The sequence below is a fragment of the Neoarius graeffei genome, chromosome 14 (genome assembly GCF_027579695.1).
Source record: "Neoarius graeffei isolate fNeoGra1 chromosome 14, fNeoGra1.pri, whole genome shotgun sequence".
In the NCBI taxonomy this organism is placed as follows: domain Eukaryota; kingdom Metazoa; phylum Chordata; class Actinopteri; order Siluriformes; family Ariidae; genus Neoarius; species Neoarius graeffei.
Window position 1 is genome coordinate 13,672,687 of NC_083582.1, and position 25,222 is coordinate 13,697,908.

Genomic DNA, 25,222 nt, shown 5'->3' on the forward strand with positions numbered 1-25,222 from the left:
CACTCACTCCCGACACACTCCCTACACTCTCTCATTACACTCACTAGACACTCTGACTACACTACACTCACTCCCTACACTCACTCACTAGACTCTGACTACACTCACTATACTCTTCACTCACTCCCTACACTCTCACTATACTCTCCACTCTCTCACTACACTCCCTACACTCTCCACTCACTCCTGACACACTCTCACTACATTCACTCCCGACACTCTCACTACATTCTCTCACTAGATTCTCCACTCACTCCCGACACACTCACTACATTCACTCCCTACGATCTCTCACTAGACTCACTACACTCTCACTACACTCTCTCATTAGACTCCCAACACTCTCACTACACTCTCTCACTACACTCACTCCCAACACTCTCACTAGACTCACTACGCTCTCATTGTACTCACTACACTCCTTCATTAGACTCCCGACACACTCTCACTACTCTCTACTCTCTCACTACACTCACTCCCAACACTCTCTCACTAGACTCACTACACTCTCCACTCACTCCCAACATTCACTCTCCCTTGTTCCTTTTCTCTCTTTCATATTTTCTCTCTTTTCCTCACACTGGATGATGGATTGTGTTAGAGATTTGATGTGAGGTGCAGCCATTCGGCTTTAATTTCAGGGTAATTACATCCTAATTGGGTGAATGTTGTAGGAATTACAGCACTTTTTTAAAATAATTGGACAGTTGGCTGCTCAGCTGTTCAATGGCCAGGTGTGTGTTATTACCTCATTATTTTGCTTACAAGTAAACCGATAAAATGTCTAGGGTTAATTTCAAGTGTGACATTTCCATTTTAAATCTGTTGCTGTTAACTCTCAATATGAAGTCCAAAAAATTTTCACTGCCAGTGAAGCAAGCCGTCATTATGCTGAAAAATCAAAACAAACACATCAGAGAGATCGCAAAAACATAAGATGTGGCCAAATCAACTATTGGGTGTATTCTTAAAAAGAAAGAAAGCACTGATGAGCTTAGGAACACCTAAAAGCTCAGAAGACCACGGAAAACAACTGTGGTGGATGGTGGAAGATTACTTTCCCTGGTGAAGAAAAAACGTTCACGGCAGGTCCAACTGTGTCAAAGTCAAGAATCAAGAGAAAACTTCATCCCAGTGCTTCAGAACTCATTGGACGACACTGACAGTGCAGATGGACAATGACCCGAAGCACACTTTGAAAGCAGCCTATGACTTTTTTAAGGCAGAGAAGTGGAATGTTCTGCAGTGGCCAAGTCAGTCACCTGACCCCAATCCAGTTTCACTTTCTGAAGGTAAAATGCCCCAAGAAAAAGCAGGAACTCCATAGAGCTGCGCATCACCAGAAATGAAACCCAGCACCTGCTGAGGTCTATGGGTCCCAGGCTTTAGGCAGTCGGTGACTGCAAAGTATTTGCAGCCAAGTATTAAAAATGACAGGTTTATTCATGATTGTTCTTTTGTCCAATTACTTTTGGTCCCTTAGCAAGGAGGGACCACATATATACAGGTCACCGTTCACCCGATTTGCCTGCAGATACAAATTAAAGCTGAAAGTCTCCATCTTGAGCTCATATTAATTATTTACTTTCGACTCCTATCCAAATAATTGTGTTGGGGACGAGTTGTTTAGTTCCCTCGTTCCGACTGAAATCCTCCATGTTTGAGCAAGAAATGTCATGGAGCTCCCTTTGGCCTTCCTTACCTCCCCTCCCTCCCTCCGTCCTTGTGGTTTCCTCGTCCTTTCTCTCTCCATCTCTTGTACCGTCATGTCCTGCACTCACTGTTGCTCACATTACAGCGTTAATTAACACATGACTACATCATAATTAATTAATGAGCAGATATTGAACAAAGCAGAAAAAACTGCTGCAGCTGAATGTGATGAGGGGATCGCTCTCACTCTCTCTGATTTGTTTATCTTGTCTTTCTCTCTGTCCCCCTGCAGGACACTACAGACAGTCGGCCCGTCTCACGCCCGCACCTACACGGTCGCTGTGTACTTTAAAGGAGAGAGAATTGGTTGTGGGAAAGGGCCGAGGTAGGACAATTAGCCGGTGTGAGTGGTGTCCCGTTCCCTCCATCTGCTGAGGGCAGAGTGGTGGGGGTGTGGCCACATTATTTGGATAAATAGGAAGTGAGGGAGAGGAACATGTTTGTTCATATCCATTTCATATTGTCTTCTTTTCCATGCAGTATACAACAGGCTGAGATGGGAGCCGCCATGGATGCTCTGGAGAAATGTAAGCTCCTCCTCGTTCTTCATTGGCTTTTCTTTCTCATTCTTCAGCTCCTCTTTCTTCTTCTTCTTCTTCTTCAGCATTGTTTCTCCATTTTTTTCCTTTTTTCAGCTTATCGTTCTCCCATTTGTCCTTATTTTTCAGTTCCTCCTTTTTCTCCTTCTTCAGCTTCTTTTTCTCCCACTAATCCTCCTCATCCTGGGAGAAGATTCTTCTCCTACTTCATCAGCTTCTCTTTCTCCTCCACCTTCTTCCCTGCCTTCTGTTTCTTCTCCTCTTTCTTCTGTACATCCTTCTTCTTCAGTTCCTCCACCTCCTCCTCTGTCTCTTCCGCCTTCTTCCATCTCCTCCTGCAGTCTTAGCGCTAAACAGCATCTACTTCAAGCAAGTGTGAGGAAAGAAACACACTGCAGAATTGCAGGTTTCAGTGTGACAGCTTGAGGAAACAGATGAGTCATCACCACCCCTCTCTCTCTCTGTCTCTCCCTCTCTCTCTCTGTCTTGCAGCTTCTTATTCTGTTGCTCCGCTCCTGTTTTCTTTGTTGCACTCACTGCAGCTGTCAGGTTGATTGATATTCTCTCATTTCCTGTAAATGAACACTTGTTCCTTTTCATGTGAATAAATTAGCCATGCTTCCTTGAAAAAGGTCAGCTGACTTTAATCTTCTGTCTCATTCTCCTCTCTGTTTTCTGTCTTGTCACTCACTTTCTCTCTGTTCCATTCTTTTCTTTCTTGCCCCCCTCTCCTCTCTGTTGCACTCTCCTGCCTCGTTCTTCTGTCTCACTCTTCTCTCGTTCCTCTCTCACTGTTGCATTGTCTCACTCTGCTAAACGTGCTTTTTTCTGGCTATGTTTCTTGTTTGTTGCACTTCTGTCTTACTCTATCCTCCCCTTTTCTGTTTTCTTTGCCCTCTTCCTTTCTCACACTCTTCCTTTACACTCCTCTCCACGTCACCCTTGTCTGTCTTGCTGTTCTCTCACTGTTTTGTCTCACTCTTACCTCTTGTCTCTCTTACTCTTCTGTCTATTGTACTGAGAATTTTACTAAGGTGATTCCAAGCAGAAACCAAAGTTGCTGAAATTATAAGATTAGTGAAGAGTATTTTTAAAAGTTTATCTTGAGTACAAATAAAGTTGTTTTTTTGTTGTTTTTGTTTTTTTTTGTTGCAACAATGTGAGCATACATTATATGCACACACACAGTGCCCTCCAAGATTATTGCCCCCCCCTCGTAAAGACTAACCCTAAAATCCACCTTTTGGTGAAGTCACTTCATTTCACACTGAAAAAATGAGAAAAATCCAACCTTTAACCCTCTGGGGTCTGAGGGTATTTTCTGGCACTCTAATGATTTTGGCATGCTGTGATGTCAACTTCAACAAATCTAAGCAGTATTTTGAAAGTCACATGACCTTTTTTTTTTTTTTATTCAGCACAAATTCAGCTACAATAATATCTATGTAGTATGTATGTCATGACTGTACTTTTTTAAAAAAATACCAGATAAATGAAGCTGTTGTAAAAAGCACTTGTAGAACTGTGTTGGAATGTGTGAAAAGTATTAGCTTACCCATTGTGACGAACCGTTTTGGTCACTTGAGGTGATTCTGTTCAGTTTTAGGAATGTATCAAGCACAAAAACTTAAATCTGCTCCATTGATTTGGACAATTAACTGGCCATCAAAAAATGTATGTCCTATTGTTTTGGGATAAAGGATTTGTTAGGGTTTTGCTGGGATTCGAACCTGGGTCGTTGGTGTGATAATCCAGCAAACCCCCACTAGGCCAATCCAATGGAAAAAACAAAAACCAATTTACAATCCAATGGAAAAAAGAAAATCCAAAAGCTCAGAAGATAAACCAAAATACAAATATCCAAAGGTAAAATGTCCAAAAACAAAAGGAAAGGCAAAATGCTGAATGCTCAGAAGATCAAAAAGGTACAAAGTCCAAAGAAAGCAAAAATATCAAAAACACAAGGGCACAGGCAAGATACGTGGGACAGAGGAAACTAGCACTAGACAGCATAGCATAAAGACTCCATGACAAGGGAACAAACAGAGGGGTATTTGTACACAAACTAATTAAGGAACAGGGCGGGGCAGGAAACAGGCAATCAAGACAAACACAAAACACAGTGGCGGCCTCTAGAGGCCAAAACAAACATGACAAGATAAACATAACAGCGGCCTCTAAAGGCCAAAACAGTCCCAGTCCTAACAGGACCTCCCCCCTCTAGGAGCGTCTCCTGACGTTCCCAGGGCGATCCGGATGGGCCAAATGGAAGTCCCGACAAAGTCCTTTATCTAAAATGTCCCGGGCGGGGACCCAACAGCGTTCCTCAGGGCCATAGCCCTCCCAGTCTACCAGATATTGAAGCCCGCCGCGGACCCGGCGGGAGTCAAGCAGGCGATGCACAGTGAACACAGTCTGACCCTGGAAGATGCGGGGGGGTGGGGGATTCCTAGGGGCAGGGGCATATGTGGATGTCAGTACGGGCCGCAACAGGGAAACATGGAATGTGGGGTTGATCCTCAGAGTCCGGGGCAACTGGAGCCGGTAGGCGACAGGGTTCACCCTGCGCACCACCTTGACGGGGCCAATGTAGCGAGGAGCAAGCTTGCGGTTCTCCACCCGCAGCGGAAGGTCCTTGGTGGACAGCCAAACCCACTGCCCAGGGCGGAAAGCGTGGGCAGGTCTTCTATGGCGGTTGGCCTGAGTCTGGTTGGTTCTGGAGGTCTGGATGAGGGTCCTCCTGACCTTGCTCCAGGTCTTGCGACACCGTCTCACATATTGGTTGACCGAGGGCACCCCCGCATTCTCCTCCTGGTCCGGGAACAGAGGTGGCTGGAACCCGAATTGGCACTGGAATGGCGACAGCTTGGTGGCCGATGACTGCAGGGTGTTGTGGGCATACTCTGCCCATGGCAGCCAGGTGCTCCACGATGTCGGGTTATCCCTGGCCAGGCCTCGCAGGGTGGTTTCCAGGTCCTGGTTGAGCCTCTCCGTCTGGCCATTGGACTGTGGGTGGAACCCAGAGGAGAGGCTGGCAGTGGCTCCGATGAGCTTGCAAAACCCGTGCCACACTCGGGAGGAGAACTGGGGCCCCCGGTCAGAGACGATATCCTGTGGGAGACCAAAGACTTGGAAGACGTGATTGAACATTAGTTTAGCTGTTTCAAGGGCAGAAGGGAGCTTGCACAGTGGTATAAAGCGGCAGGCCTTGGAGAATCTGTCAACTATGACCAAAATTGACAGTGTTACCTTGTGACTCAGGGAGACCTGTGATGAAGTTGACTGCCACGTGGGACCAGGGACGCCGGGGAATGGTCAGAGGATGCAGGAGGCCCTGGGGATGCTGTCGTGGGTTCTTGCTTCTGGTGCACACCTTGCAGGAAAGGACGAATGACTTTACTTCCTTCTCCATGCTTGGCCACCAGAAGCGTCTTCTCAAAAAGTCCAGGGTCCTTCGAGCTCCCGGGTGGGCGGTGAGAGGGGACGAGTGACCCCACTGGAGAACCTTGGCCCGGGCTTGATGTGGGACATACAAGAGGCCTGGTGGCCCCGTCCCAGGACCGGGGTCCTGGCGTTGGGCTCGTCGGACGGCCTCCTCAATACCCCAGCGGACAGGGGCCACAATCCGGGACACAGGGATAATAGGCCCAACTTCGCTCTCCCTGTTGGTGGGAGCGAACAGCCTGGAAAGCGCATCAGGTTTGGTGTTTTTGGAGCCGGGGCGGTATGATAGGGTAAAGTCGAACTGACTGAAAAACAAGGCCCACCTAGCCTGTTGTGTATTGAGTCTCTTCGCTTGCTGGAGGTACTCCAGGTTCTTGTGGTCCGTCCAGACCAAAAATGGATGTTGCGCTCCCTCCAGCCAGTGCCTCCACTCCTCAAGGGCCAGTTTAACTACTAGCAGTTCTCGATCCCCCACGTCATACCGGGACTCCGCAGAACTCAGGCGGTGGGAGAAGTATGCGCAGGGGTGCAACCTTCCTTCCGAGCGTTGAGAGAGGACCGCGCCGACGCCGCTGTCTGAGGCGTCTACCTCGACGATGAAGGGTTGTGAAGGGTCCGGGAGGACCAGAATGGGTGCCGTGCAGAAGCGGTGCTTGAGGTCTTTGAACGCCTTTTCCGCCTGAGGAGACCAGACATACGATCCACCTGTCCCTTTGGTGAGGTCCGATATGGGCGCTGCTACAGAACTAAAGTTCCTGATAAACTTGCGGTAGAAGTTCGCAAATCCTAAGAACCGCTGAACCTCTTTGACGGACTTGGGGGTGGGCCAGTCCCGGACGGCCAGGGTCTTGGCTGGATCCATCTGGAGTTGGCCTGTCCGTACAGTAAAACCCAGAAAGGAGTCCTCGGGAACATGAAATTCGCATTTCTGGGCCTTAGCGAACAGATTGTTCTGTAGCAGCCTCTGGAGAACCTGGCGGACATGGTGGCGGTGCTCCTGCACGGTCTTGGAAAAGATTAGGATGTCGTCGAGGTAGACAGAAACGTACTGGTTAATCATGTCCCTCAAGACGTTGTTGATTAGGGCCTGAAAAACAGCTGGTGCGTTGGTGAGTCCGAAGGGCATCACCTGGTACTCGTAGTGCCCAGACGGGGTGTTAAAGGCAGTCTTCCACTTGTCTCCCTGTCAGATACGGATGAGGTGGTATGCGTTCCGTAAGTCCAATTTGGTGAAGACAGTGGTGCCTTGGAGCAGATCGAACGCTGTGGACATCAGCGGAAGGGGATAGCGGTTGCGTACAGTGATCTTGTTCAGACCCCTGTAATCAATACATGGCCGGAGCCCCCCATCCTTCTTGCCGACAAAGAAGAAGCCGGCACCAGCGGGTGAGGTGGAGGGTCGAATGAACCCAGAGGCCAAGGCGTCCTTGATGTACTCCTCCATGGCCTTGCGTTCTGGCTGAGAGAGGGAAAACAGTCTGCCACGAGGAGGAGTAGTCCCAGGGAGCAAGTCGATGGCACAGTTGTAGGCACGGTGTGGAGGAAGAACGGCGGCCCTGCTCTTGCTGAAAACTTCCTTGAGATCCCAGTACTCTGTGGGAACTTGAGATAACTCAGTGAAATCAGGAGGCTTGGCAGGAGACACAGGAGAGCTAGAGAGCAGACAAGAGGCATAGCAAGCAGGACCCCACTCCACAACCTGGCTAGTGACTCAGTTTATACGAGGGTTGTGGCGGGTGAGCCAAGGAAGACCTAGAATAACTGGGAACTCTGGTGAAGGAATCAGGTGCAGGGATATTTCTTCCTTGTGACCTTGAGACTGGAGAAGTTACTTGGGTGACTCTTCCGTCACTTAAGGCTTGGCCATCCAGGGCAGACACAGACAGTGGGACTTCAAGAGGAGCAGTCGGGACATTGATACTTTGGGCGAAGTGAACATCCATAAAGTTTCCAGCCGCCCCGGAGTCTAACAAGGCTTGACAAGAGTGGACGGACTCACCCCAGGAGATGGAGACCGGGATGTAGACTCCTTGGCCAGGGAGTTCAGGAGAGAGGGTAGGCCCCGTCACAACCCTCCCTCGGCTGGACGGGGCGGTCCTTTTCCCAAGAGCTCGGGACATGATGCTCGGAAATGGCCAGGCTTGCCACAGTAGATGCAGCACTTGTCCCTCCTTCTGCGCTCCCTCTCAGCTGCGGAGAGACGAGTACGGCCAACTTGCATGGGCTCTGGACAGTCACTGGAGGAGGTAGACGGGCTCCAGGTTGAGGCAGTGAGGCCGGGGAAGCTCAGGACTCGGCGGCGCTCTCTAATCCTGTTGTCAAGACGAGTAGAATGTGACATCAGAGTTTCGAGGTCACTTGGGCATCCGATAGAGGCCAGGCCGTCTTTGATGGGGTCAGACAAACCATGGTGAAAGGCTGAAACCAGAGCTGCTTCGTTCCATCCGCTGACTGCTGCGAGCGTCCGGAACGCGATGGCGTAGTCCGCGACGCTTCCTTCTTGCCGGATGGACATGAGCTTCCTGGCTGCGTCTTTACTGGTGTCTGCCTGATCGAAGACATGAAGCATCTCCTCCATAAACAACTTGAAATCAGAGCACTCGGGTCCCTGTCTCTGCCAAATGGCCGTTGCCCAAGCTCATGCCTTACCAGCTAACAAGGTTATCACAAAGGCAATCTTGCGGCGATCCGTAGTGTAGGTGGTAGGCTGAAGCTCAAAGGTGAGTTGGCACTGGGTAAGGAACTTCCGGCACTCACCGTGCTTGCCGTCATACCTCTGTGGTGCAGGAAGGCTGGGTTCGTGAGGTGAAGGAGACAGCGTGGCGGGAGGCACTGGAGCGGGAGCAGATGGTGGAGCAGGAGCCGGATCAGGATGAGGAGATGCGGGCAGAGGAGTCAGCTGTGCCAGGGTTTTCCCAATTTGCTGAAGCAGTACCTCGTGGCGAGCAAGGGCCTCACGTTGGCTCGTAAGTGTTCGTCCATCAAGTGCAGAGGCGTGAGGCGAAAGTAGAGTATGAAAAAAAAAAGTTTATTTACACTATTTATAATCCAATGGAAAAAACAAAAAGAAAATCCAAAAGCTCAGAAGATAAACCAAAATACAAATATCCAAAGGTAAAATGTCCAAAAACAAAAGGAAAGGCAAAATGCTGAACGCTCAGAAGATCAAAAAGGTACAAAGTCCAAAGAAAGCAAAAATATCAAAAACACAAGGGCACAGGCAAGATACGTGGGACAGAGGAAACTAGCACTAGACAGCATAGCATAAAGACTCCGTGACAAGGGAACAAACAGAGGGGTATTTATACACAAACTAATTAAGGAACAGGACGGGGCAGGAAACAGGCAATCAAGACAAACACAAAACACAGTGGCGGCCTCTAGAGGCCAAAACAAACATGACAAGATAAACATAACAGCGGCCTCTAAAGGCCAAAACAGTCCCAGTCCTAACAGGATTGGCAGTGGAAGGGGTATTGAGGTTTTTCACCTGACGTCACAGGGTCACGTGACGCCCCGGTGTCCGCCATTTTGAAGGTCAAGCTAGCTAATGTCAACAACAGTAGCTAGTATGTTACTGTAGCAATGTTTACGTTCAGTCATTTGGATGACTGTTAAAACCTTTCAGTCTCAAGTTTTTCCTTTAATGTATTTACTAGTTTACTGTAATTATGATCCGGCAGCTATTTACACCAGATCCAGTGTAAATAGCTGCCGGAGCTGACGTCCCAGCCTGCCCGAGCGCGCTAGCTCCGGCAAGCTCGGACGTCGGCTCCGGCAGCTATTTACACTGGATCCGGTGTAAATAGCTGCCGGATCATAATTACAGTAAACTAGTAAATACAGTAAAGGAAAAACTTGAGACTGAAAGGTTTTAACAGTCATCCAAATGACTGAACGTAAACATTGCTACAGTAACATACTAGCTACTGTTGTTGACATTAGCTAGTGCTAACAGCTAGCTGCTAGTACACTGCTACAGCACAGACACCGACCCTAATAATACAGTTCTTGGTCATTGCCTGGTAACAGCAAATTTATAATGGGCCATGTCTCAACAGACTAAGAAGTTATTTCAATGACATTTAATAACATTTTGTTTATCCTGAGGACCGAAAGTAAATGAAAATGTGAACAAACCTTAGCTGTAATAAGATGGCGACCACCGGCTCCAGGGATGACCCGCTGATGTAGGCATGTTACCCAGCCTGACACAAAATATTTGTAGGCATCCAAACTCTTGTACGCTTTCAGATCAATACCTGTGTATGGCGATGGGTTTTTAATGACATAGGTATACAGATCATGTGGGCCGAAGTCAGGTAAAGACGAGGGCTTCGTGTACTTCCGTATGTCAGTGAACAATCCTGGTGGAAGCAGGTAAACGTCGTTCTCTAAGCCTACTAACCTCAATTTTTGCAAATACCTCTCCCTCTGCTCGCCCTGTAAATGCCCTACGTCGCTGGATAGTGAAGGTGTTTTCTGCATCTCGCGCCTTTTTCTTTTACGTTTTACGTTTGTCGCCTTCCCCGCATTCAAACTGATTCGAGCCGTGACGTCCAAAATGGCAGCATCACATGACTTGGTCACGTGGGTGAAAAACCTCAATTCAATGAGAAGAGGAAAAATTTCCATTCCATTCCATGAGAAGAGTGAAAACCCCTCCCACTGCCAACTCTTAATCCCATCAGGTCAAGTGACCAAAACAGTTCATCACAATGGGTAAGGTCACGTTTGTTTGTTTTTTCACACATTCCAACACAGTTCTAATACTTCTTTTTATAACATCTTCATTTATGTTATTTTTGAAGTACAATCATGACATACATACATGCTACATAGATATTACTGTAGCTGAACTTGTGCTGAATACAAAAAAAAGTCATACAGTGGATATAAAAAGTGTACACACCCCATTAAAATGATCGGTTTTTCTGATGTAAAAAAAAAAAAATGAGACCACGATAAATAATTTCAAAACTTTCCCACCTTTAATGTGACCTATAACCTGTACAATTCCATTGAAAAACAACCAAATCTGTTAGGGGGAAAAACACAAAAAATAAAAAAAACGTACAATAAGCTGGTTGAAGAAGTGTGCACATCCTTAAACTAATACTTTATTGACATTCAGTCTTTTTGGGTTCACACCTGCCATCAATTAAAATGACTCTGATTGACCCCAAATAAAGTTCAGAAATTTACTGAGTTGCATCCTCCAGCAAAAGCCATGGTTCACAGAGAGCTTACGAAGCATCAAAGGGATCTCATTGTTGAAAGGTATCAGTCAGGAGAAGGGTATAAAAAATTTCCACCGCATTAGATATACTATGGAGCACAGTGAAGACAGTCATCAAGAAGTGGAGAAAATGTGGGACAAAAGTGACTACTGAGAACTGGACGTCCCTCCAAAATTGATGAAAAGACAAGACGAAAACTGGTTAGGGAGGCTGCCAAGAGGCCTACAACAAGACTGAAGGAGCTGCAAGAATTTCTGGCAAGTACTGGTTGTGTACTACATGTGACCACAATCTCCCGTATTCTCCATATGTCTGGACTAAGAGGTAGGGTCAAAGAAAAACATCCAGGCCCAGCTAAATTTTGCAAAAGAATACTGTGGCAGCGGGGGTGTGGTCAAGCGTCGGTCTGTGACTGGAGGGCAGAGTCAGGGAAGGTAAGTGGCAGAATCACTGCACCTGATATCAATGAACCTGTGTTTGTGTGTCTTCCCCAGTGACCATGCCTGATAAAAGCAGAGAGAGAACAGAAGAAGAGAGCTCTCTCCCCAACCAGACGAGTGATGTGTGTGTGGCTGGAAGATTGTGGCGGCTGAAAAGTGTCACAATAAAGAGTTTTTTGCAATTCAGTTATGTCCTGACGTACTTCTGTGCTCCACCCACCCGCTCAAAGTTTTACAGGGGTGCTGAAACCCGGGACGGAGCACAGAAGAGAACAGCCCCATGGAGTCCTCCCCCTTCGCGGACCTGATCCATGCCCTTGCCATGGCCCAACAGAGCCAGCACCAGGCGCTGGTTGCCCTCCAAAAGGAGCAAGCGCAAAGGTTCAAGGCCCTGGTGCTGGCGCAACAGGAAGATCGTCAGGCGTTCCGGCACCTTCTCGCATCGGCGGGGCCCACTACCTTCACCGCTGCGGGCCCTCCCCCACCTCACCCTAACGAAGATGGGCTCGCACGACGACTCCGAGGCCTTCCTCACGCTCTTCGAGCAAGCAGCAGAGGCCTGGGGCTGGCTGGTGGAACAGCGCGTGGCGCTCCTCCTTCCCCTGCTAACGGGCAAGGCACAGCTGGCCGCGCTACAGCTCTCCACCGACAGCCGGCTGGTCTATGCGGACCTGCGCCGGGCCATCCTCCAGCGTGTGGGGCCCACTCCCGAACAACAACGGCAGCGCTTCCGCGCTCTATGCCTAGAGGAGGTCGGCCGCCCGTTCGCATTTGGCCAGCAACTTCGGGACGCCTGCCGGTGGTGGCTGAGGGCTGACAACCGCGACGCCAAGGGAATCATCGATCTGGTGGCACTGGAGCAGTTCATCGCACGACTTCCCAAAGGGACCGCGGAGTGGGTCCAGTGCCATCACCCGGCGTCGCTGGATCAGGCCATCGAGTTGGCGGAGGATCATTTGGTGGCTGTTCCCACGGCAGGATCGCAGATTTCCTGTTCTTCTCTCTCTCGCTCTCTCTTTCTCTCCCTCCCTCCCTCCCCTTCTGTGTCTCGTCCTCGCCCCGTTCCCCCACCGCGGAGGCGGGGACCGGCTCCCCCACAGCCGGCCCGCCGCACCCGCGGTGCCCTCCCTTTTCCCGCTTCCGTGTCTGTCTCTCCCCACCCTCAGGTGAGTGAGCCCCAGAGTGCCGGTGCAGACAGAGAGCCCGGGCCGGTTTGCTGGCACTGCGGGGAGCCGGGGCACCTCCAGCATCAGTGCTCGGCAATGGAGGTGGGCGCGGTGGTCCGGATCCCCGACGCAATAGGAACTGCCCTCGATCAGGCCGGAGCGTATCGCATACCGGTGTGTGTCCAAGGGGATATGTATCAGGCTTTGGTGGACTCCAGCTGTAATCAGACCTCAATCCACCAAAGCCTGGTGCAAGACGAGGCATTGGGGGGAGCACAAGTGGTGAAGGTGTTGTGTGTGCACGGAGATGTTCACAACTACCATTTAGTGTCGGTCCACATTCTATTTCGAGGGGAAAATTTTAGTGTAAAGGCAGCGGTTAATCCTCGCCTTACCCACTCGATAATTTTGGGGACTGATTGGCCAGAATTTGGGGAATTAATGAGTCATTTAGTGAAGAGTGGGTCCTGCCGTAGTTCAGCAGGGGGAGGTCCCGGTGTGGCATTGGTGGGAGCAGCTGTCACAGAGCCGTCTACGTCATCACCGCGTCAGAGTGAGGAGCTGCAGGCTCCTCCTCCCTCTCTCGGGGAATCCCTCACGGATTTCCCATTAGAGCAATCGCGAGACGAGACTCTGTGGCATGTATTTGACCAAGTGAGAGTAATCGATGGTCAAACGCTCCAGCCAAACGCCACCCTGTCCTTTCCCTATTTCTCCATTATGAAGGGTAGATTATACCGAGTGACGCAGGACACTCAGACTAAGGAGACGGTCTCACAACTTTTGATCCCAAAGAGCCGCCGGGAATTGGTATTCCAGGTGGCTCACTTTAATCCCATGGCTGGACACTTGGGGCAGGATAAAACACTAGCCCGAATAATGGCCCAGTTCTATTGGCCAAGGATTCGCGGTGATGTCCGTAGGTGGTGTACGGCGTGCCGCGAATGCCAATTAGTAAATCCAGCGGCCATTCCAAAAGTGCCTTTGCGCCCTCTACCATTAATCAAGACCCTGTTCGAAAGAATTGGGATGGATCTCGTCGGGCCATTAGATCGGTCAACACGAGGGTATCGCTTTATTTTAGTTCTGGTGCACTATGCAACGAGATACCCGGAAGCAGTGCCTCTTCACAATATCTCAGCATGTAGTATTGTGGAAGCGCTCTTCCACGTTGGAATCCCCAAAGAGATTCTGGCTGATCAAGGCACTTCGTTTATGTCACGCACACTGCGCGAACTGTATGGATTACTGGGAATTAAGCCGATCTGCACCAGCATTTATCACCCACAAACGGACAGTTTAGTCGAACGGTTCAATCACACCCTTAAGAATATAATTAAAAAGTTTGTATGCAAGGACGCATGCAATTGGGATAAATGGCTCGAACCCCTGTTATTCGCAGTGCGAGAGGTCCCACAGGCCTCCACGGGGTTCTCCCTGTTTGAATTATTATATGGGCGTAAGCCGCGCAACATCCTAGATGTACTGCGGGAAAATTGGGAGGAGGGACCTTCACCAAGCAAAAATGAAATCCAATACGTTATTGATCTGCGCGCAAAACTCCACACACTCGCACACCTAACCCAGGAGAATTTGCGGCAGGCCCAAGAACGGCAAATCCGCCTGTACGACAGGGGTACGCGCCTTAGGGAGTTCGCACCGGGAGATAAAGTACTCATACTGTTGCCCATGTCGAGCTCCAAATTGATTGCCAAGTGGCAAGGACCCTTTGCGGTCACAAGGCGAGTCGGTGACGTTGACTATGAGGTGAGGCGAACGGACAGGGGTGGGGCGCTACAGATTTACCACCTCAATCTACTCAAACTCTGGAACGAGGAGGTCCCCGTGGCGTTGGTGTCGTTGGTTCCGGAGAAGGCGGAGCTGGGGCCGGAAGTTCAAAAGGGAACATTGACATCGCGTACCTCTCTGGTCCCCTGTGGAGACCACCTCTCCCCGACCAAACTCACGGAGGTTGCCCAGTTGCAGACCGAATTTTCGGACGTATTCTCACCCCTGCCTGGCCACACCCGCCTCATAGAACACCACATTGAGACGCTCCCGGGGGTGGTAGTGCGCAGCCGCCCTTACAGGCTACCCGAACACAAAAAAAAGGTGGTTTGGGAAGAACTCAAGGCCATGCTCGAAATGGGCATCGTCGAGGAGTCCCATAGTGACTGGAGCAGCCCGGTGGTCTTGGTTCCCAAGGCTGACCGGTCAGTCCGGTTCTGTGTGGACTATAGAAAAGTCAACGCGGTGTCTAAATTCGATGCGTACCCAATGCCTCGTATTGACGAGTTGCTGGATCGATTAGACACGGCTCGCTTTTATTCGACACTGGATTTAACAAAGGGTTATTGGCAGATCCCCTTGACTCCACTATCCCAAGAAAAAACAGCCTTTTCCACACCGTTTGGCTTACACCAATTTGTCACACTTCCTTTTGGGCTGTTTGGGGTGCCCGCTACGTTCCAGCGGCTTATGGACAGGGTCCTCCACCCCCACGCCACCTTCGAGGCCGCATACTTAGACGACATAATAATCTATAGTAATGACTGGCCGCGGCATCTGCAACACCTGAGGGCCGTCCTTGGGTCGCTGAGGCGAGCGGGTCTCACGGCCAACCCGAAGAAGTGTGCGATTGGGCGGGTGGAAGTACGGTATCTGGGCTTCCACTTGGGCAATGGGCAGGTGCTTCCCCAAATTAATAAGACAGCAGCGATTGCGGCCTGCCTGAGGCCCAAGACCAAAAAGGGGGTGAGACAGTTCCTGGGGCTGGCTGGCTACTATCGTAGGTTTATACCTAATTATTCAGACATCACCAGCCCGCTGACTGATCTCACTAAAAAGGGGGCACCAGATCCGGTCCAGTGGACGGAGCAATGCCAGCGGGCTTTCTCTGAGATGAAGGCTGCACTGTGTGGGGGGGCCACTGTTACACTCCCTTGACTTTTCTCTCCCCTTTATGTTGCAGACGGACGCGTCGGACAGAGGGCTGGGGGCTGTTTTGTCCCAGGAGGTGGAGGGGGAGGATCGCCCCATGCTGTATATCAGCAGGAAGCTGTCAGTGTGTGAGGGGTGCAACAGCACAATAGAGAAGGAGTGCCTAGCCATCAAGTGGGCGGTCCTCACCCTCCGCTACTACCTGCTAGGACGCCCTTTCACCCTCTGTTTGGACCACGCGCCCCTCCAGTGGCTCCACCGCATGAAGGATGCCAACGCACGGATCACCCGTTGGTATCTGGCACTCCAGCCCTTTAACTTCAAGGTGAGCCACAGGCCGGGGGCGCAGATGGTCGTGGCGGACTTCCTCTCCCGTCAAGGGGGTGGGGGATTCGGCTGCAGGCCGGACAGCTGCCCAGCCTGAGTCGGGCGGTGGGGGTATGTGGCAGCGGGGGCGTGGTCAAGCATCGGTCTGTGACCGGAGGGCGGAGTCAGGGAAAGTAAGTGGCAGAATCACTGCACCTGATGTCAATGAACCTGTGTTGGTGTGTCTTCCCCAGTGACCATGCCCGATAAAAGTAGAGAGAGAGCAGAGGAAGAGAGCTCTCTCCCCAACCAGACGAGTGATGTGTGTGTGTGTCTGTGTGGCTGGGAGATTGTGGCAGCTGAAAAGTGTCACAATAAAGAGTTTTTTGCAATTCAGTTATGTCCTGCCGTACTTCTGTGCTCCACCCACCTGCTCAGAGTTTTCCAAATACATCAACTCTCCCAAAAGCATGTGGGAAAATGTGTTATGGTCTGATGAAACCAAGGTTGAACTTTTTGGCCACAATTCCAAAAAGTATGTTTGGCGCAAAAACAACACTGCACATCACCAAAAGAACACCATACCCACGGTGAAGCATGGTGGTGGCAGCATTGTGTTTTGGGGTTGTTTTTCTTCAGCTGGAACAGGGGCTTTAATCAAGGTGGAGGGAATTATAAACAGTTCTAAATACCAGTCAATTTTGACCCAAAACCTTCAGGTGTCTGCTAGAAAGCTGAAGATGAAGAGGAATTTCATCTTTCAGCACGACAGTGACCCCAGAAAAGTTTTGGAATGGCCCAGCCAGTGCCCAGACCTAAATCCAGTTGAAAATCTGTGGGGTGACCTGAAGAGGGCTGTGCACAAGAGATGCCCTCACAATCTGACAGATTTGGAGCACTTTTGCAAGGAAGAGTGAGTAAATATTGCCAAGTCTAGATGTGGCAGGCTGATAGACTCCGACCCAAAAAGACTGAATGCTGTAATTAAATTAAAAGGTGCTTCAATGAAGTATTAGTTTAAGGGTGTGCACACTTATGCAGCCAGCTTATTGTGCGTTTTTTATGTTTTTCCCCAAACGTATGTTTGTTTTTCAATTGAATTGTACAGGTTATAGGTCACATTAAAGGTGGGAAAAGTTTTGAAATTATTTATCATGGTCTCAGGTTTTTCTGGTTTAAAAAAATATATAATTTTAACAGGGTGTATACACTTTTTTTATATCCACTGTATAACTGAAAATACTGCATAGATTTGTTGAAATTGACAACATCAGAGCATACCAAAGTCATTAGTGCCAGAAAAAGATGAAGAAAAAAAGAGAGCAAATGAGCGCTGGTGCACATTTTGTTTCCTCAAGAAGTATGCAAAGATTACACAGGAATTTTGCCTGAGTAAAATTTACTCAAATTGAAGAAAATTTTACTCCACGCCAGATAACATTTGGTCCGTCTCTAAAAAGAGTAAAAATTACTCTTTTGATAGAGCTGTTTTTCCAGAGTTAGTTTTCCTCAATTCATTGTTAATATTTTACTCTTTGTGGTGGTATTTGTGTGTCTTGAAATTAACTCTTGTACTATTTTACTCAGTTCAGAGCCACAACCTACTCTGTTACACAATTACTCTGTAATTTTGCTCCCACTCCAACTCCAGATTTTACTCTCTAAACTCAAAGTAGAGCAAAACGAACTCTTTTTGAGGAAAATACTTTTAACTCTGGAAAAATTGCTCTTTCATTTGTCCTGTGTATGCACTACAGTGCACGCATAACTGATATGCTCATAAGAAATAGAAGAAATATTTACACTTACTCAAGTTGATCTTCGGCTGAATAGAGCCAAAGTTAAAAAGGCACCGCTCATCATCACTGTCGCAGTTCTCAAGATTGAATTGAATCGCATCACTGTCCTGAAATTGAATCACTGTCCTGAATCACCCAAAGCACCTCCTGAGCATCAAATGCTCATGCCATCTTGCAACAAGTTTTACCTCCAAACAGGTAGCTTAAACTATGGCTGACATATTTTATCCTGTTTATGGTGGGCGTTCCCACCGCGAAAGAGAAACCAACTGAAAGAGTGAAAGTGATTATCATGCCGTTACCATGTGAATAATCTTTTATGAATGCGTAAGTGGGCACTCAGCGCTCTGACTCCGGTGTGACTGAGTAAGGTGACAAGTTTTATGTTTCATTTAATTTAGATAATTTAAAAAATATATTGTTATTATCCATCCATTATCTGTAGCCACATTATTATTATTATTATTACTATTAGGCAGTAAGCACATACAACCCTGATTCCAAAAAAGTTGGGACAAAGTACAAATTGTAAATAAAAACGGAATGCAATAATTTACAAATCTCAAAAACTGATATTGTATTCACAATAGAACATAGACAACATATCAAATGTCGAAAGTGAGACATTTTGAAATTTCATGCCAAATATTGGCTCATTTGAAATTTCATGACAGCAACACATCTCAAAAAAGTTGGGACGGGGCAATAAGAGGCTGGAAAAGTTAAAGGTACAAAAAAGGAACAGCTGGAGGACCAAATTGCAACTCATTAGGTCAATTGGCAATAGGTCATTAACATGACTGGGTATAAAAAGAGCATCTTGGAGTGGCAGCGGCTCTCAGAAGTAAAGATGGGAAGAGGATCACCAATCCCCCTAATTCTGCACCGACAAATAGTGGAGCAATATCAGAAAGGAGTTCGACAGTGTAAAATTGCAAAGAGTTTGAACATATCATCATCTACAGTGCATAATATCATCAAAAGATTCAGAGAATCTGGAAGAATCTCTGTGCGTAAGGGTCAAGGCCGGAAAACCATACTGGGTGCCCGTGATCTTCGGGCCCTTAGACGACACTGCATCACATACAGGCATGCTTCTGTATTGGAAATCACAAAATGGGCTCAAGAATATTTCCAGAGAACATTATCTGTGAAAACAATTCACCGTGCCGTCCGCCGTTGCCAGCTAAAACTCTATAGTTCAAAGAAGAAACCGTATCTAAACATGATCCAGAAGCGCAGACGTCTTCTCTGGGCCAAGGCTCATTTAAAATGAACTGTGACAAAGTGGAAAACTGTTCTGTGGTCAGATGAATCAAAATTTGAAGTTCTTTATGGAAATCAGGGACGTCGTGTCATTCAGACTAAAGAGGAGAAGGACGACCCAAGTTGTTATCAGCGCTCAGTTCAGAAGCCTGCATCTCTGATGGTATGGGGTTGCATTAGTGCGTGTGGCATGGGCAGCTTACACATCTGGAAAGACACCATCAATGCTGAAAGGTATATTCAGGTTCTAGAGCAACATATGCTCCCATGCAGACGACGTCTCTTTCAGGGAAGACCTTGCATTTTCCAACATGACAATGCCAAACCACATACTGCATCAATTACAGCATCATGGCTGCGTAGAAGAAGGGTCCAGGTACTGAACTGGCCAGCCTGCAGTCCAGATCTTTCATCCCTAGAAAAAATTTGGCGCATCATAAAACGGAAGATACAACAAAAAAGACCTAAGACAGTTGAGCAACTAGAATCCTACATTAGACAAGGGTGGGTTAACATTCCTATCCCTAAACTTGAGCAACTTGTCTCCTCAGTCCCCAGACGTTTACAGACTGTTGTAAAGAGAAAAGGGGATGTCTCACAGTGGTAAACATGGCCTTGTCCCAACTTTTTTTGAGATGTGGTGTTGTCATTAAATTTAAAATCACCTAATTTTTCTCTTTAAATGATACATTTTCTCAGTTTCAACATTTGATATGTCATCTATGTTCTGAATAAAATATGGAATTTTGAAACTTCCACATCATTGTATTCCGTTTTTATTTACAATTTGTACTTTGTCCCAACTTTTTTGGAATCGGGGTTGTATGAAAGTGTAAAATATAAAATTTCTCAATATGTTTATCATGCTTGTATGATGAAAAACTCGCAAAGATATTTATCTAAATACACAACCTACTCATTCTAAACCTGCTAAGCTTCACCAGCGAAGCTCTTAATTGAAATAAATTTATTCAGAGAAAACCAAATCTTTCAAGAAATAATTATTTTCAACAAAAACATGTGCCACTATTATTGGCACCCCTGGAAATGATAGTGAACACAATGTACCTGAAGCATGTTTCCCATTTAAATTGTACGTATTTGAGTTGATTAGAGTGTGTAGGACCTTTCAAGCTGTAATCCATGACTTACTGATTAACTGGGGAACAAATACAAGGGGACACAGAGGCCAAATTCCCTTAGCCATTCATCAACATGGGAAAGAGAAGAGAACACACAAACCAAATGAGGGAAAAGTATGTTGACCTTCATAACTCAGGGAATGGGTATAAACAAAAAAAAAAAAAGAAAAGCTACTCACCTGAAAATGTCCATTTCTACTGTTAGGGCAATAATAAAAATGTGGACGCCAACTAGAACTGTTACAAACTCGCCTGGAAGAGAACCCGTTTATTTTGCCCCCACATACATTGAGGAGGAGGGTAAGAGAGGCAAAAAAATCCCCAAGGATCACTGTTGGTGAATTACAAGAAAAAGTAACATCTTGGGGTTTCCAAGTCTCCAAAACCACCATCAGATTCCACATCCATGACAACAGTTTATTTGGAAGGTTCCAGAAAAAAGCCTTTTCTGTTGGTTAATTACAAACGTGAGCACCTGAAGTTTGTGAAACGCTACTACAACTTTGACTGGAGCCGCATTGGAACAAAAATATAACTTTTTGGCGATAAATACTAAAAAGAAGGATGGATATAATGAAAAGAACCCGATCCCGACTGTAAACTATGGTGGAAGTTCTGTGATGTTTTGGGGCCGTTTTTCCTCCAAAGGCCCTGGAAACCTTGTTGGGGTGCATGGCATCATGGACTCCTTGAGGTACCAGGATATTTTAAATAAGAATCTGGCTGCCTCTGCCAGGAAACTAAAACTGGGTCGTCATTGGATCTTCCAGCAGTATAATGATCTGAAGCATGTGTCCAAATCAACACTAAAATGGTTCGCTGAGCACAGACTCAAGTTTCTGCCATGGCCATCTCAGTCCCCTGACCTGAACCCCAGTGAAAACCTGCGGGGTGAGCTGAAGAGGAGAGAGCACAAGAGAGGGCTGAGGACCCTGGATGATCTGGAGAGATTGTGTAAAGAGGAACGGTCTCAGACGCCGTGCTCTGTATCTCCAACCTTCTAAAATGTTATAGGAGAGACTCAGTGCTGTTTTACTGGCAAAGGGGGTGTACAAAGTATTAAGTGCAGGGGTGCCAATAATAGTGTCCCATGTATTTTTGTTGAAAATAATTATTTATTGATGAGGGATTTGTTTTTCTCTGAATAAATTTATTGCAATTAAAGGTTGGATTTTTCTCATTTTTTCAGTGTGAAATGAAGCGACTTCACCAAAAGGTGGATTTTTTTCGAACCCTTTTTACTAATCTTTACCAGGGGGGCAGTAATTGTGGAGGGCACCACACACACACACGCACCGTGTTATATTTTCTCTGCTGTATTTTTGTGGACTTGGACGTTTGGGTTTATTTTCCATAGCCACTTCAGCTCCACATTTGTTTTGTACTGTGTTCCAGATAACTTCCCTCAGATGGCCCATCAGAAGCGCTTCATCGAGCGGAAGTACCGCCAGGAGCTGAAGGAGATGAGGAGAGAGAGAGAGCGGCAGGAGCGAGAGAGTGATGACGCCGAAGACACTCGCAAATAAAGAAGGAATGGCCATCACATGATCGTATACAACATTCAAATCGGCTTTTCCAGAAACACAAACTAGAAGTGGGCATGGCCTCCTGCCTTTCTTGGTTCATATGGTTATTTTAAATAAAGTATTTGTGGGGTTTTTTTTAACTAATACATCCTGTGAGAGACACCTCTTATAAATAAACTGTACAAATGCATCAGAAATCTGTGAAGTTCCTTTTTTCGTTTATACTTGTTTTAAAAGTGAACACTCCATTTTAGATGTACTATAATTTAATAAAGTTTATTTAGCCTGGTCCACTTCTCAGCTTAGTCTCTTTTTATCAGAACCACAGAAAATTAAATTATATGTATAATAGATCAATATATATACTACAGACATACGTACTCTAGAGATTTTGGACCACAGAAACCTTCTTGTTTGGTGTTTACAGAAATGAAAGACTTCACTTCATTACCAGTGAAAAGTGTAAACTTCTCCATACCCTGGAGTTAGCGTGTGCACTCAGCGGGTGGGTGCTGCTTCACGCTGCTCCGCCCCAGACGGTTTGATATATCCACTACACCTTGGGTGGTGATAAAATATCAGTTCGACATCAATAAAGACGTCAAGCACAACACCTACAGCAGCATTGCAGCTTTTTAAGGCTGTATAAAATGTACCGAATTTAATTAGACTTTTGATTTAAGGGTACTGTGTGTGTTATTTAGTATTTTGAATGGTTTAATAACAGCACCTGGACTGGCAGCAGACTCAGGAGTCCATTTTTACCTGAAGACTCAAAAAAGTAAAGTGCAATAATAAAATTGGTCACAGTCATTTTTTTCCCTCTTTGACAAAAGTGGGTTAAATTTGGTGTCACTTGGAGCTGCTGCCTGTGCTGCCCACATTTTTACTTTTTCCTCGTTTCTGCTATTAATCACACCTGGAATCATAGATCATAAAATCAATAATAGAATTTCTTCTGGAAAAAGCCCCCATATGTCCATTTTACCCATATTTTTACCTCATACTCTTCCACTTCTCTCAACATCTGTGTAGTTTCAATATGCAGAGGCATCATCATGCTGGAACAGACTTTGGGCCTCTTCTGTCTCACTTTTACCTTTATACTCTCTCACTCTTCTGTTTCATTCGTCCCTCTCTTATTCTTCTCTCACTCTTGCCTCTCTTTTCTCTCACACTTCTGTCTCATTCTCCTCTGTCTTCTCTCTCGTCTCACCCTTTCCTCTTACCTTTTTTTGTCTTTTGTCTTCAATCAATTAACTGCCTTCTTGATATCAAACAGCTGTTTTGATAACTTTCAGTCAGGATTTCATGCCAATCATAGCACTGAAACAGCGCTGATTAAAGTTATAAATGACATACGTTTTAATATTGATGCAGGCAAAACATCGGTCCTGGTGTTACTGGACCTCAGTGCAGCTTTTGATACTGTTGATCACAACATACTGCTATATCGACTTGAACACTGGGTTGGGTTGACTGGTAAAGTTATCAATTGGTTAAAATCATACTTAAAAGATAGAAGCTTCTTTGTTACCATGGGAAATTGTACCTCAACATCAATGTCCTTGACCATGTGGTGTCCCCCAGGGGTCGATTCTTGGACCATAACTATTCAACCTTTATATGCTCCCACTTGGACAAATTATCAAGAACAACTCAATTTTGTATCACTGCTATGCAGATGACACCCAAATTTATTTTTGCTCTATCACCTAATGATTATGCCCCCCTTGAATGTCTCTACCAGTGTATCGACCAAATTAACAACTGGATGTCGCAAAATTTTCTTCAGCTGAACACAGATAAAACAGAAGTAATTCTATTTGGGAAAAAAGATGAAAGACTCAGGATTACCACTATTCTTGACGCAAAGGGGATTAAAACAAAAGATATGGTTAAAAATCTTGGTGTTTTCATTGACAGCGAGATAAACTTTGACAGTCACATGAAAGCAATCACTAAAACGGCATTTTATCACCTAAAAAACATTTCCAAACTAAGAGGACTTATGTCAAAAAATGATCTGGAAAAACTTATACATGCCTTCATCTCTAGTAGGGTTGATTACTGCAATTGCCTTTTCACAGGCCTGCCAAAAAAGACCATCAAACGACTTCAGCTGGTTCAAAATGCAGCGGCTAGGGTTCTCACACGAACAAAAAGAACAGAGCACATTACTCCAATTCTAAGGTCCCTTCACTGGCTTCCAGTAAGCTACAGAATTGACTTTAAAGTATTGCTGCTGGTGTACAAATCTCTAAATGGTACAGGGCCCAATTACCTCTCTGATATGTTGCAGCGGCCTAACCCAATCAGATCTACCAGATCGCAGCAGCAAAATTTACTGGTAAAACCTGTTGTTAAAACAAAGTGTGGTGAAGCAGCTTTTAGCTACTATGCAGTACAGCTATGGAACCAACTCCCAGAGGACATTAAAAATGCTCCTGCTGTTGGCAGCTTCAAATCTAGACTAAAGACCAAGCTGTTTTCAGATGCTTTCTGCTAACTGATTAATATTGTCATCTTTACATATTTTAAACTTTCTTAACTTTTACAGTCTCTGCATGTTTTAAACTTTACTTAACTATTATTCTATTTTATTCTGCTTATTCTGCTTTATTTCTACTATTGTTTAATTCTTATTATTTTTCCCCATTTATTTTATGTAATTTTATTTTCTATTGTTTACTGTTTTGCTTTTACTTCTGTAAAGCACATTGAACTGCCACTGTGCATGAAATGTGCTATATAAATAAACTTGCCTTGCCTTTTTCTCCCACTTTTACTCATCTTACTCTTCTGTCTCACTTTCCCTCTTTTCTCTCTCTTCCATCTCACTCTTCCTTCTCTCTCACTCTTACCTCTTTTCTCTCACTGTCTTACTCTTGTCTCACTCTTCTCTTTCTCTTCTCTCACTCTTCCCTCTCTTATCTAATTCTTCTCTTTCACTCTTCCCTCTTGTCTCACTCCTCTCTCACTCTTACCTCTTTTCTCTTACTCTTCTGTCTTAGTCTTCTGTCTCTCTTCCCTCTCTTATCTAATTCTTGTCTCACTCTTCCCTCTTCTCAGTCCTCTCACTCTTACCTCTCTTTTCTCTCACTCTGTCTTACTCTTGTCTCACTCTTCTCTTTCACTCTTCCCTCTTCTCACTCTCTCACTTTTACCTCTTTTCTTTCACTTTGTCTTACTCTTCTCACCCTTCTCTTTCTCTTGTCTCACTCTTCCCTCTTATCTAACTCTTCTTTCACTCTTCCCTCCTCTCACTCTTACCTCTTTTCTCTCACTTTTCTGTCTTTTCTGTCTCACTCCTTTCTTATCTAATTCTTCTCTCACTCTTCTCTCTCTTTTATCTATCTGCTCTCAGTCCTCTCTCTCCCTTCTGTCTCACTTTTCCCTCTCTTACCTCTCACACTTTCTTACTCTTGTTTCACTCTTCTCTATCTGCTCTCATTCTTACCTCTTTTCTGTCACTCTTCTCTCCCTTCTGTTTCACTTTTCCCTCTCTTCCCTCTCTTTTCTCTCACACTTGTTTCACTCATCTCATTCTTCTCTCTCACTCTTACCTCTCTTTTCTCTCTTCTCACACTTCTGTTTCACTCCTATCTCTCACTCTTCTGTCTCACTGTGGTATTGAGATGATGTTACTATGAAAACCGATCTCTTAGTTCCAGAGAAGGTTGTAAAAGTTGAAAAGTTCA

The 25,222-nt window shown here is 46.2% G+C and overlaps 1 protein-coding gene across 3 annotated transcripts in view; it reads left to right on the forward strand.

Moving 5' to 3' along the window:
- drosha (drosha ribonuclease III) overlaps positions 1–21,810 on the forward strand; it is a 112,858-nt gene extending 91,048 nt beyond the window's left edge. For all 3 annotated transcript variants that reach the window (XM_060939317.1, XM_060939318.1, XM_060939319.1), the window contains 3 exons: positions 1,946–2,038; positions 2,194–2,240; positions 21,391–21,810. In XM_060939317.1, the coding sequence (XP_060795300.1) occupies positions 1,946–2,038; positions 2,194–2,240; positions 21,391–21,521 (271 nt within the window). In that variant the 3' untranslated portion in view covers positions 21,522–21,810. The remainder of the gene's footprint in view (positions 1–1,945; positions 2,039–2,193; positions 2,241–21,390) is intronic.
- The last annotated feature ends 3,412 nt before the right edge of the window (positions 21,811–25,222 follow it).